Source organism: Anopheles moucheti, chromosome 2, assembly GCF_943734755.1.
Source record: "Anopheles moucheti chromosome 2, idAnoMoucSN_F20_07, whole genome shotgun sequence".
Taxonomy (NCBI): Eukaryota; Metazoa; Arthropoda; class Insecta; order Diptera; family Culicidae; genus Anopheles; species Anopheles moucheti.
In genome coordinates, this window is record NC_069140.1 from 28,493,811 (window position 1) to 28,506,882 (window position 13,072).

Here is a 13,072-nt window from a genome sequence, read left to right on the forward strand (position 1 = left end):
GCGCTTGACTTCTACTGTTTGCCATTCTGGAGGGGGGATTCGGGGTGGCCTTGTCCAGGGGTGACGTGAAGTCACCGTATGCTTCAAACTCTGCGCGCCTCAAGTCGATCGAAGTCCCGGTGCCACGAGAGTTCACCCAAGCCTGGGCAAAAAAGGGAGAATTATTGTTTTACCTTATAATTTATGCACTTTTGTACAATTATTAACCATCACGAGCAGCACCGCGCGACATGCAGCGTACAAGCATGCGACCGTCAGCATCTAATGAACGCAATGTACAATGGTGGGGCGAACTCAAAAACACGACTAATTTACGATCGTGCGCGATTTAATCGAGCTTGTAATAGATTGAATTAAGCAGATCCATGCTCGTGCCACCATGGTCGTTGGGGGGCCCGAGTTGAGGATCCAGCGGGAACGTGCGGATAGTGCCGATCACGTACAGCGGCATCATCTTCCAGCTCGATCCATCTAGCGTCAGCATCTCATCTCATCGGGCGGAAAGAGATGACGTTTCGATCTTCGAAATCAACCGCTCGAGCTCAGAAGGCTCAGGAAGCGTGGAAGTTGGGCGCCACCAGTATCACCAGGTGGTACGGGTGTAGTAGGAACCGGTTTTTTTGTTGCTGATTTTGCTCCAACGGTGCAAGGATACAACGCGATGCGGAGTGGAGCGGACGGTGCGAGAGCGAAATACACCTGTGCATGATTTTCAAGTGCATCATAATAACGCGCACGATATGGCCTTGGTCACGTCTGGCACGCGGGTGGTAGCTGGAGTCCGAAAGGGAGGGGGGGGGAACATTATTGGATCACCATCGCGAGATATGTCACCGCCGGTTAATAAGTGACAGTCTCGTGTGCGTTAAACTGCTTCGACTGCCAACAAAGTTACTCCCCGGAACACATTCCACCGGTGGAATTCCGAGACAACAGATAATAATGTTCGAACATCGTCCCATTCCAGGCGAGGTACAAAAACCACATCTCCCCCCCAAATGGTTTCCGGCGGTCAGTAAAGTTTAGCATATATTTATGATCGATTTGACCGGTGGATGGTGGATGAAAACAGGCAAAAACCGTACGATCGCAAGTGCACCATGCTTTTGGTCCCCTCGAGCAAAAGGGCAGTTTTGGATACATTGTTCCGCGGTACAATCGGGTTTTGTGACGCGTCAGTCTTCAGGCACGACAAGGATACCCGGTACAGCGGGGCGGGCGCGCTGGCGGGTAGCCTTACCATGCTGTACAAGGTTTGAAAATTACCCTCCAATTTACCGTAATCAGTTCCGCTCGCGTCCGCTTCGGCGATTTGTTTCGTCGACAGCGTTTACGCCACGCTGAAGCCCTTGGAGGTTTTCGTTTGGAAGGTTCTTCCGAAAGTCACCCTCCCGAAACGGTGCCAGATATCAAATCTAGACACCAATACTCATCCGGGAAACACGGGCAGCCCATTTAGTGAGGCTGCTTCACGAGTCAGTAGAGTGGCCCCTTCTCCTGCCCCGCCCAGAACCACCCCTTTGCCCACCGAACGGACGCGTTCGATGTCAATTAAAAATAAACAAAACCATGCACCGGGGGCAATTAGTGGATAATTGAGCACTTCCAACTGTGCAGTTGTGACTGCTGTTCGGGCCAATGTTGAGGCGCATTAGTTTTGAAGGTTCTCGTCCCCCACGTGGGTACCATCGGTCGGCAGATGAGCTTCTGCGCTGATGAGGAGCAGAATCCCGACAGACCCACCGTGGACATTGTGGACCGTAATGACGTAATGACCGCCGATGAGCGGCCTAAGTGGACGCGTGAAGCTGCAGGCGTGCACATTTTGGCACAGTGTGCTAATTAAAATTTCATCCACCACAATATCTCAGCAGCCACCCGGTTTGGCTTTGTGAGGGTTTTTTTTTCGGGGAGGGGGGGGAGATTAGTACCCATCTTGGTTAGAGTTCCTGGCGTTCCTGGCTGTCCGCAAAATGTCCCGCTGCGAGTGTGCTGCTTCGGAACGGACCCGGAACCTGCTACTCGAACGGAAGCTTTTAACCACCCGTCGACGACCACTACGGGTCTGCTTGCAGCGTGCCCGCGCTCCGGACGGCCGGACGGGTGAGGCTGGAAATGGGTTCGATGTCGTCGAAGCTGGTCGCTCATTGGCTCGATGAGAAATTAATTTAAATTGGTCAATAAACTGAAGAAAAGTTACATCCTCTCCGGTGCCATCCGTAAGCACCCGGGGGTACTCCGGTCCCCGGGATTTTTGGGGGTCTACGGTTTTCGAGAACCAAACGAAGCTCGGACCACTGTACGATCCTGAGAACCAATCTTCGGGAACTCTACACCGTACACCATTTGGTTTGGCGCCCCGCAGAGCGTGGGTAACTGTTGGGAGACTGCGGCCGTACGTCGTTTGCCAGGCATTCGGACGTTCTTGGGATCCCGAAGGCTCGTTCCACACCAACGATGACGAAGTCGTTGTGAACGTTACTAATATTGCATGAATCATGGCTTATTGTACTGCGAACGGACAAGCCAAGAAGTTCTGCCTTGCCATTGTCCGGTCCCTCGTTTGGGTTACGTGTCTTATGCTTTCGACATTTCGTGCCTTGCGTACGTTTTTTTTTTGGGGCCCGTGATTCTGTGAAACGTTGTCACTCACCTTCGCGATGGACACAGCATTGCTGCGCTTCTCTCGACCCCCATTGATGCCGTTGGCCGTGGGATTCGGTGCATGAACGTATAAATATAATTCTTCTCGTTTTATTGAAGCGGTGGGACATCATTTACGCGGGAGCGGGAATTGGATAAGGATGATATAGGAACGGTTTCCAGGTGTTTCCTTCAGCAAACACCGATATGGAATATTTTTGTGGTTAATATTGCAAAACATTCACGCTAGAGCATTGTTTTAAATTAATAAACTAAATCAAGGTCTCTATACGGGGTTTAAACTACTGGCTAACGTCAGCGCCTGATGAACTGCTTCTATTTTGCTCGGTCATAACCCATTACCGAACCCGACCTATTACAGGAACACACAATTTCATAGGACATTTGATTCAATTCTGTTAGTTTATGCCAAAAACCCACCCAACCATACGGTCGACCATTTATTTCGTCTCTAATTGTGGCAATCGTGCGTACGAACCCCTCATATTTGGGGCGACAAAAAGTGACCTTCGTAGAGCACATTCAACCGGTTTTGTTGCAACTACACTTCCGGCTAAAGCTGAGTGAACTTATCGTGTTATTTTTTTTAACTTTTGTAACAGTTTAGTTAATCATGGTGGTGTTTAGCGCTTTATAGAACGTTCCGCACGCTCATGTTGGGCGCTGCACAACCGCCCCGTTCCAAGGCTAGTGATAGTCATTTCACTTCCGCAGTAGACAAACGGGCCAGCTTTTCTAGGTATAGGTGAAGATAATTACTCCCCTGTCTTTTGTATGTCACCTTTTACAACCCGCAAGAGTTCGCAGCCAACCCTCTAACGCTCTAGTGCGTCAAGGTGCCCACAACTTTCCTGTTCCTGTTCCTGTTCCTGCCCTTGCTTTCTCCCACAAGGGCAACAATGGCCCCTTCGGTTTTGGTTGTTGTGTGTCTTTTTTTTGTTCGTTGTTGTGTTGTTGCTCCTCTGTAGCAATTTCTTCGGTCTGGTACCACATGGCCTTTGGCGGGGTACGATGATGCTATTCACAATTATTAAGTGAAGATCTATGTAACTGATAAGCCAGTGGTCCCACAGACCCCCGACCCCCCAGTATCCCGACCCCCCCGGTCAAGAGCGGTGTTGAGAAAACGCGGTACGTCTACTGCACAGCGGCCTCAAACAGGGTGTAGCGCTACAAAAACTGCTCGCCTGCCCTAAATGTCCATGTCAGGCATGTGGTTGACCAGAACACAGATGTTACCGGCTGGACAAAGCGGAATGTGCCATGTGAAAAAGCAACGAATCTAGTTCACCAACGCCGTAGAAATATTGCTTAAATGTCGACCGAAAAGTGCCATTTTTGATTTTAAAACCAAGATTTTAAAACGTTTTTTAGGGAATTGTTAAGACATTATTGAAATATGTGTTTTTTACTGCCAAAGATACTGCTTTACTTTAAGCAACAGAAACACGTTTATCATTCCTTTTTGAACGATGCGATAAATCCACAAAATTCATTCAATGTGCTGCCTGAGTGTCAAAACAACACACAGAACACGCACCGGATAAGGGCGAGAGGGCAAACTGCTACACAATGTTTTCTTTGTTAGGGGTCAAAACAACCTGCTGCAAAACTACCCATTAGCACGGAGCAGGTGTAAATGCTGAGCAGCGCATTAGACCCTTAGGCCCAGATCGTGGCTGCAGCTGCTCGTTCCTCCGCCGGAATATCCGGATGAAAGAGAAAGGTAAGTGGAATGGTTCCGTTCACTCACAAAACCAACCTCGTTCGACCAACTTGCATTAAAAGGCTGCAAAAATTATTTAATTGCCAAAACTAATTCATCATTCGGTAATAAAACCAAAAAAAGAAAAAAAAAACCTTCTACCGAAAGGAACGCTTTCAGCGTTGTCCAGCTCACGGTTGGTCCGGCAGATCAAAAAACAGACTTCCCTTCTGCCCAATTGCTTTCGCCAAGCTGGATTAACAATTCGCGATCGAACAGCAGAATGCTTGTTTTAAATTGTTATTTGATTTGAATACACAAATTCCCCGTGCCCAAGAAGGGCAAAACCGGGGGCCAAAAAGTTTGGCTACCGACAGAGCGCGCGCGATGTAAGAGGGCGGGCTGGGAGGAAAAAAGACGGTTACACGATTGTCAATTGTGTAGCCGATGGGGTAGCCCACTACGATATGGCCTCGGGAGACCGGCCTCGGGGCGCTACTGGGTCGAAAAATTGCCGTACAACTGGCGGCTTCGCGTCGCTCACCAAGCAAACAGTGATCGGTAGTTTGCGATAAGCGGATCACCGTAAGATCTTCCAGCAGCGGCTTCTTCCTCTCCGCAGCTCGTTTTTCGCCGTGGGCATGTGTAAGGTTGTCGTGCATACCGTAAAGTAAATACGGCAACGAGCATAAAAAGCATCACCCTTTTGCATAGCGCCATGCGCTTGTTATCGTGCATGTGTTACGCATTCGTTCGCGGTCGCGGAAAAGCCAAGCGAGTTTCGGCCGAAACGCAGGACCCCGTGCAGCCGAATGCCTGCACCATACAAGCATTGAAATAAATTAAATCACTTCCTTATTTATATCGGATGTAAACTAATTAAATCGAACAACGTACAGAAAACAACCTGTCCGGGCGGTTGACTGCTGCCCTTGCTGGCCCTTGCCGGGTCCCACTCGGAACGGACCACTATAGACGTGTGAGAGGGAGCGAGAGTTCCCAGACGATGCTACAGGTTGTGCCGAACAGTTTGGGAGCTTGTGGGAAGAAACGCCGTTTCGTTTGGGCGTACAGATTGCATCATGGCCATGGTCACCCGGGATCATCGTTAGATTGTCTGATGGCGTTTTACTTTGTTGTTGTTATTTCTGTTCTCGAACGAACGATGCACTTTTGCACCGCCGATCTGGGGGGAAAAAAATATGCGCGCCCCGATGAAAGGATGCTCCACTATGAACCGACTGTGAACGGCGATGGATCCTTCCGAGAGCTTGGGAAACGAAAACCCTACAATTTGCTGCTTTCCACGTTCCATCGAGTTCGATCGAGCGGAATCGAGCGATGGGATCGTTTCGTCTTGGTGATCGGTGATTGATCTCGCTCGATCATCTCGCAAAGGGGCAATTAAAACTGGGGCGCCCCCATTTGGGATTTCAGCGTGAGTTAATTTCGTGAAGCGAGACCATTCAGCACAAAACTTCATTCAGTCGATGCAGAGCTCAAGCTCTTCGCACAAGCTGCAATCAATCGTCTGTAGTCGATACGTTTTGAGATCTAAATTTGGAATAGCTTAGAAACACTTAAGCTGTTTTAATGATACTGTGCGGAATATTGAGAAAATACACACAGGAGTTAAAGAGAGCATCTCCGAAGATGGCTCCGAAAAGGATAGACGAGATGTTTTATTCGATTTTGATAATATTTCTCACACATGCTGCGCTCGTGTTTGCCCATCCCATCAACCAGCCCATCTCAGTCCGTTCAGGGCTTCCACACCGACCGTTCGACGGTCGCGTATAGAATATCGATTACTTCGGCACAGCCGAAATGAGTCAACCGTAAGGCGTCGACTGCCGGATTGCGTTAACGCAAGGTCGAGATGCAATTTTTGTGCTCAAAACGGCACTGCAAATAACCGATGAAACAAGCGGGAACAATAATCGGTCAACACGCCTCCTCACGGGACGTATTCTTCCGCGCAGGCCTCTGCTTGCCGGAACCATAAAGTAAGAGTCAAATTGCCGGCACGGGCGTGTGGTGTCGCGCGGGATGAAAGGAAAAGTGCAATGCATAAGTTCATCACCGATGGGGCAGCGTTGTGGCAGCACCTCACTGGACAAAAAGTGGGTTTAACCTCGTTAAAATTGAAATCGGTATCGATGGGCATTTACTCTTCGCTTTGGGGTTGGAACACACTGTTGGGCATACTGTCGGGGAAGGTCATAATGAAACTTGTTGCACTGGGTTATTCAACGCACCAAGAGAAAAGCCTGCTTTATCAAAATAAATTTAGCAATATTACTTCATGTATTTCTTCGCTAATAACAACAGCACCACAGTCGAAAGTTTATCTAACGGGTTTTACTGCTCCACATGGTGATATTTATCTGGCGATGCTTGCGAACGATATCGATCAATCCAATTAGCAGCAGTACAAACAAAACACTTGTCACCATCTTCAGTTATTTGATACATTTTCGTCCTTTGGGCGATGGCAAAGAGTGAGTCGGGGCAAAAAAAAACATACATATATATTCTTGCCATAACAACGGCAAAGCAAAAAAAAACGAAATCATCATGATATGACCAACAATCAAGATCATCCGATCGAGCGCCTTCTTCTGCACAGCACACAACAGTGGCTTCCGTCTGTGTGCGACGCGGGACGATGCGCGAGACGATTGCGCGAGTCAAAATAAATGCCACCACAAAACGAACCGAACCGCGTACGAGGACGGGCCGGGACGGGAAAACGAGATGCAAAAATTATCTTGTCGTTCTGATGATACTCATCGATATTGCTACTTACAATTAAAAATTATCATAAATATAGTGTGTTTATGAAGCGGCACTGCACTGTGCGCACTGTGGTTATCCTCTTAACGGGCGCTCCATTCGTGCGCGTGAAAGAGTCGCGAGACCCGATGGTTGTCCAAGGGAAAGAAACGCAGTTGAATTTCTTACGCTTAAAGCCCGCACACAATTCGTTTGATTGTCACACCCCTGCGACGCTGATCAAACTTCTGGTGCATTTTGCGCATGTTTGGACATAGAGACGTATACACATGAGCTTGGATCATATCGGTAAGTGGACGATAAAATTTTTGATTGACATGCGATAATACGCACGGTGGGTAAGTGTGTGAACGTGTGAAACACTTTCCAAATATGCGTTTCGTACTCTGCCCTCTGCGGAACGGTGAAGTGCATATTAAATAGCCTCGGTATTGGGCTTGCGAATAGCCGCTGAGCAACTGGTCCGTGAGTCCACGAGGTGGCGTGTGTTATTTAATCTGTACGCTGTGTGTGCCGTATTCGTAGCATTGAAGAATTCATATTTACGACCGTTTGAAGGGTAATAAGATGTTCGTGTGAAAAATAGAGCCGGGCGGCAGTGCTCCGAAACATTGGAGGAATTGGACGAGATGCGAGAGATTTGCAGAAACAACGAAAAATATTCAAAAACTGTCAATACTTACGCTAACCAGTCTTCGTTTCGGTTTGATCAGTGGACGATTCTGGCCGTTCATCTTGTAGTAGAGTCCGCAGGCATTGCACAGATAGTGGCCAGTACCGTCCCTTCGCCACAGGGGTGTCGATGTCGCACCACAGTTGACACACTCTCGTCCCTCTGTTGAATGGAGTTGAAGACATTTACAGGAAAGAAAAATAGTTGTATGATTAGTTAAGTCATTATTTTGTTTATAATGCTTTATCATTAAGCCCATCACTACGGAGACCTCAAACTACCCACTACGTATGTCAACGAGAACGTCTAGCCGTTAGAAAGGAAGTGTTGTACCAGCAATGGTTCGATGCATGTCTATTGAAATTAATTAAATTAGTTTGGCATCAACATTAATTTCAATTTGACGTTGATAAATTAGGGAATGAAATCACGAAATTTGGAGACAGTTTCTCGCGGTCCCCGCGGTACGAAACACAACGGAGAGGTGGACGAAAACAAACATAACCCACAGTCGGGCTAGAAAATATGTTTCCCCTCTGACGTTCCTTCGTGAAGCGCGTCGTCCACGGCAAGGACGGAAATAGAAGGCGCTTTTGCTACATGGACATTGAATGAAACCTCCCAATGCCGGTGTGGAAGGTGGTGGAAACAACAACCAAAAAAAAACGCCAAGAATACGGGGCATCATTTTTTATGCTAACCACAGCGCAGACGACAAGGACGAACAGTGGCGGAGGCACTGGCTGCCCTGTCGCATCTGGGTTGACACACAACCGCACGAGGGGATCGATCGATCCGGGAAAGGTTTTCCCACAACCTGTGCCAACCGGGGGCCGCAGCAGGTCGAAGCTGACGGTTCGGTTAGTCACCGGGTGCGCCTGTGCTTCAGTGCGCTGCCCACTATCAAATATTAGTTAACCGTTTAACAAGTTATGGAATAAATTAGTCTCGATTTCGCTTTCGACATTTCGACACACTCTCGCGCGTACACATCGAATTGTGTAGAATGTTTGTGTAGAATGGGGTTTCATTCCGGGGCCATTCCCTTGGTGCGTCCCCCAGGGTGGTTGGTGAAGTTTGGCGAGCTCTGCTCTTCACGACAGCTTCACGACCAGACGAACCGTGCGCGCTTGCCGGAGAGACAGCGGGTGGAGATAATTTTATTCAGAGAGAACAACATTTTTATTTCGATATTTATGTGATTTTCTTCGGTGTCGCGAGCTTAGAGCACGGAACGGAATGTGAGATGGGGGGCAATGGGGGGGCGCGAAGAACGCAGGGTAGACAACAGATGGGGCAGAAATCGCACCCCCGGGTTGGCTTTTAAGTATCTTGTTCTTGTTAATTTTTATAAGACATTGTTTGTTTCTGCCCGGGGACACCATTCACCGGGCCCGGCATGGTAGCGCCCCGTTTAGACCCGGGTGGGACAGGAATCTATTAAGAAAAATGTTATTTCCTTGATCATTGGCTACCTTCAGACACGGCGTTCTGTGGCACAGTGCGTTGGTTTCGTCGGGCTTTCACTGTGAACGATTTATTTTATTTATATACTTCTGTTCCTGTTTCAGCACAGCACAGCACAAACAAAGATTTGGCAGATCTCAGCTGCCGACCAGAAGTCGATCATTTGTTTCCCTTCCCTCCTGTCCGATTGAAGCACGCAGGCACTACCTTGAAGAATGAGTGAGCTTTCGCGAGGACACTCGCCGTGGCGTGGCGATGAGCCGTATTGAGCCAAACGTCCAAACACGGCCGAGGCATCGTTAGGGCCGATCGCTCGGCAAGGATGGGAACGGAAACGAAATCGATTCCTTCTAATAATCATCATCCATAACATCATAATCACAGGCATTTGCCATATTTCATTCCGCTTGATGCTTGGGTTCTCATTCGGTACGGCTTCTTCATTTCCCACCGGTGGGAAGTTGATCCGCAGCGCAACGAAACCTTCTTGGGACAGTTTATCCATTTTCTGTGGCGATGGCGATGGGGGCCCATGGGAACTAATTGGATCCCGTGACTAGGGGGTTCGCTGGAACCCTCATAAATCGCATCGATCCGTGGCGTTTGCGCTGGATAACGAATGCTCGGGGTGTAATATCAGGTGCAGAATGGGCAATTCCTAGAATAACGTTCAACCCGTTCGCATGCGGTTCCGTTAGCACGAATTGGTTTGGATGAAGCTTAAGCTCATTTCCACTATTCGCCAAATAGTCACCGTGCATGGTTAGATAGCACCAATAATGTGAGAGATATATGCTTCGGTTCATACCTTTTAACAATTCTACCGGAGGTTCTGTTTTGTCCGTAAGAAAAAACGGATGACCCACGCAACAATATCGAGCGATAGGACCAATTTGTTGTCAAATTATTCGTCCGTTCCGTTGTCACCGAAACAGGAAGCTGGCCATAAAACGTGCGATGATATTCAATTTGACAAACGTGGTAGCATCATCCGTTGTTCTCTCTAATTGTGTCACATTTGCACTTTGCCTATGACCATTAAATCTGGTCAGTAATTTAAGGAAATTTATAATCCCATAATTTGCATTGCTTGGCGATACCTTCAATGAGCAGGTGTGGGGTTAAGCAAAACCACGCAAGTTAGTGTGTTACGGATTGCCAACGAAAAAGGGTATCTACAGCCAAAGCCTAACAACGCCAACCATCCACCCATAAATTCTCTTTGTCTATGTCCTGATTGTGGAACCGTTTTCGATACGATGCGATACCCAATTATAAGCCCTAGGAAATGGGACTACGGCAGCGCGGAGAATAGGAAAACCGAGAAACCACCAGCCGGTGGTGCGATGATCGTCATTTTTCACTCCATTCCGTTGCCGATCCATCCGGAGGCGTACATATTTTCGGTAGCGATGATATAAATTAAAATTTTTATTCATTTATATCTCGAGAAGCTTTCCCACCGACTCACGGACACGTCGTTCGGCTCGAGTGTGCGTCATCTTCCCGTTGTTTGGCTTTCGCTCTTACTCTCCTTCTCTCGAATTTTCGTGTCTCGTTTGCTTTTCCCGTTCCCGATATGCTGGTGCTGGTTCTCCTTTTGCTCGCTTCTGTTTCCGAGAAAACGACAGAAAATAAACCACCAGCGCCACCACTCGAGCGCAGGTCTTGGGACTGCCCGAGACGGTGGCAGTTTGCTGGAGAGTTTCCCTGTTAACCTATCCGACACGGGTCGCCATCCCGCAGAATGGATGCTGGCGTGGAAGTAATCACCAAACAAAAAAAAAAACAAAAAAACAATAATAAAGAAGGGAAAAATCCACCTCGAGACAAAACGCTCGACCCGAAAACGACTCGAGACCCGCCATGGAGACACCGAGTGGACCGAGACACCCCGATTCCCATTCGGCAGTCCGATCCGGCCTGGTGACCGATAATAAATCAGTTACTTAATGATCTTTCCTAAATAAATCGCTGCCATCGTAGCCACCGTGTCGGTTCGGAGGTTCGGTACGCAAGGATGGCACCCGAAAAAGGAAGCGACAGGAACGCACGAATCGAGTGCGAGAGGATCGCTGTCGTTGCCGTTAGTACTCGTGTCTCGGGAAGCGTTCAATGCAGCGTGGCGTTGGATTACCGCGCTGGATACACAGGCTATCCACATCCAAAATGTTTGTTTCCACTTCGCTCGCCTGGGCTTGTCGTCTTACGCGAGTCCTTCCGCGGCAGCACGGATCGTCCGGGATCGTGGTGCAATGGCGAATATGGGAGAGAGGGAGACTGTAGACACCGTTCCCTTGACTAATGTTTTGTTTAACTCGTATAAACAATGTGTTGAGGACAAGTTACAGGTATTTAAACATTCCTTGCTTTCCTCTGCCGTCTTTGCGTGGCCGATCATTATCCACGAACCAATCTGAGTGAGATGGGCCGGGATGGGCGCTGAGTGTACGGATCGACTTTGTAGGTCTGCCACGAGTGCAGGCAGACAAGCAATCTGCAAGCAAAAGCTCTGCAACCTCAACCAAGCCTTACGGCCGATAGACCGTGAATGCAAGATCTAAATTATGGGAAAAAAGTCCAAGCGAAGCAAATTTTCGTCGTATAACAACAGGGAATGGAACTGGGAGAAGTAAATTCGCTCCAGTAATGCTGCAGTTTGTCTTACACACAAAAAAAGCAATAAATTTAAGCATCACGAAACTTGTATTTGCATCGTTTTCAAATCACAATTGAATATCTTCAAATTGTTTGATGAAATATTAAACAAGCAGTTGAATAAAATGCCAACAATGTTGCGTGTATTTATTGCTTCTAGCAAAGTCTATTAAATGAGGTGGAAAATACCTCGTAACCCACTGGAAAACGGCATGCACATCGCCTTGCACCCACCCGAAGGTGATGTGCTAGCGAACGCGGCACGAAACATACGGCCTTGACAGTGACGCGCGATAATTGTATGCAAAATTCTTAATTACTTCTACCATCGCAGCCGGAACTGGTCGGCCGGTTAGACAGGGGGCTCGCATGCATTCAGCACATTCGACTATAGAACGAGTTAATTTTAATGCGCTACTAATCAGCGATCAATGCACCGCCGGGTCGACGGAACATCAACATCACAATTATGCAACCGTACACGCACGATACGGCTGGGCATCGGATGTTGCTGCATGATTTCGGAAGGTTGCTTCGATGCGAAAAAGTTAAGGTCAGAATCAATTTACCCACCAATTAGATGTTGTTATGCTCTAGTTTAGGTCGACATTAAAATGCGTTAGACTTTGTTATGAATTCTACCGGTGGTGAGGCCAATTTTATGCCAATTCAATTTGGATGTTTTTGTGCGCATGCTTTTCTGGAAGATTATGGACGTTATTTATGCGAGAAAATAGATGACTGTATGATACAATGTCCAATGGTTACGGCTAGACATCGCTTTCCTATTTCCCAAAAGCAACCTCCAGGCAGTAAGACATAGACACGCAGTGTAGTGGTGAAACACAATATGAAATACGTCAATATTATTACCGAACACAAAAGTTATGAAAACAAAATCACTGTAACAATACAACCAATAAGTAAGGAAACGTAACATAACAACAACTGGTCACCGGTAAACAAAGGCATTAGACAAATTCCCACCGGTTGCGATGGGTTTCCGAATAGAAAACAGGTTTGCACCGGACCTCAGCGTATCAGAGCGCCGGGGAAAAAGGTCTCAGGTACAAATCAGGTGTGTTACGCAGGAATTGCACGGGAGTGTT

The 13,072-nt window shown here is 47.8% G+C and overlaps 1 protein-coding gene across 1 annotated transcript in view; it reads right to left on the reverse strand.

Annotated features, from left to right (window-relative positions):
* LOC128310520 (GATA-binding factor C) overlaps nt 1–13,072 on the reverse strand; it is a 99,960-nt gene that overhangs the window by 39,891 nt on the left and 46,997 nt on the right. Inside the window, exon 3 of the mRNA XM_053047177.1 lies at nt 7,855–8,000. Within this exon, the coding sequence (XP_052903137.1) occupies nt 7,855–8,000 (146 nt within the window). The remainder of the gene's footprint in view (nt 1–7,854; nt 8,001–13,072) is intronic.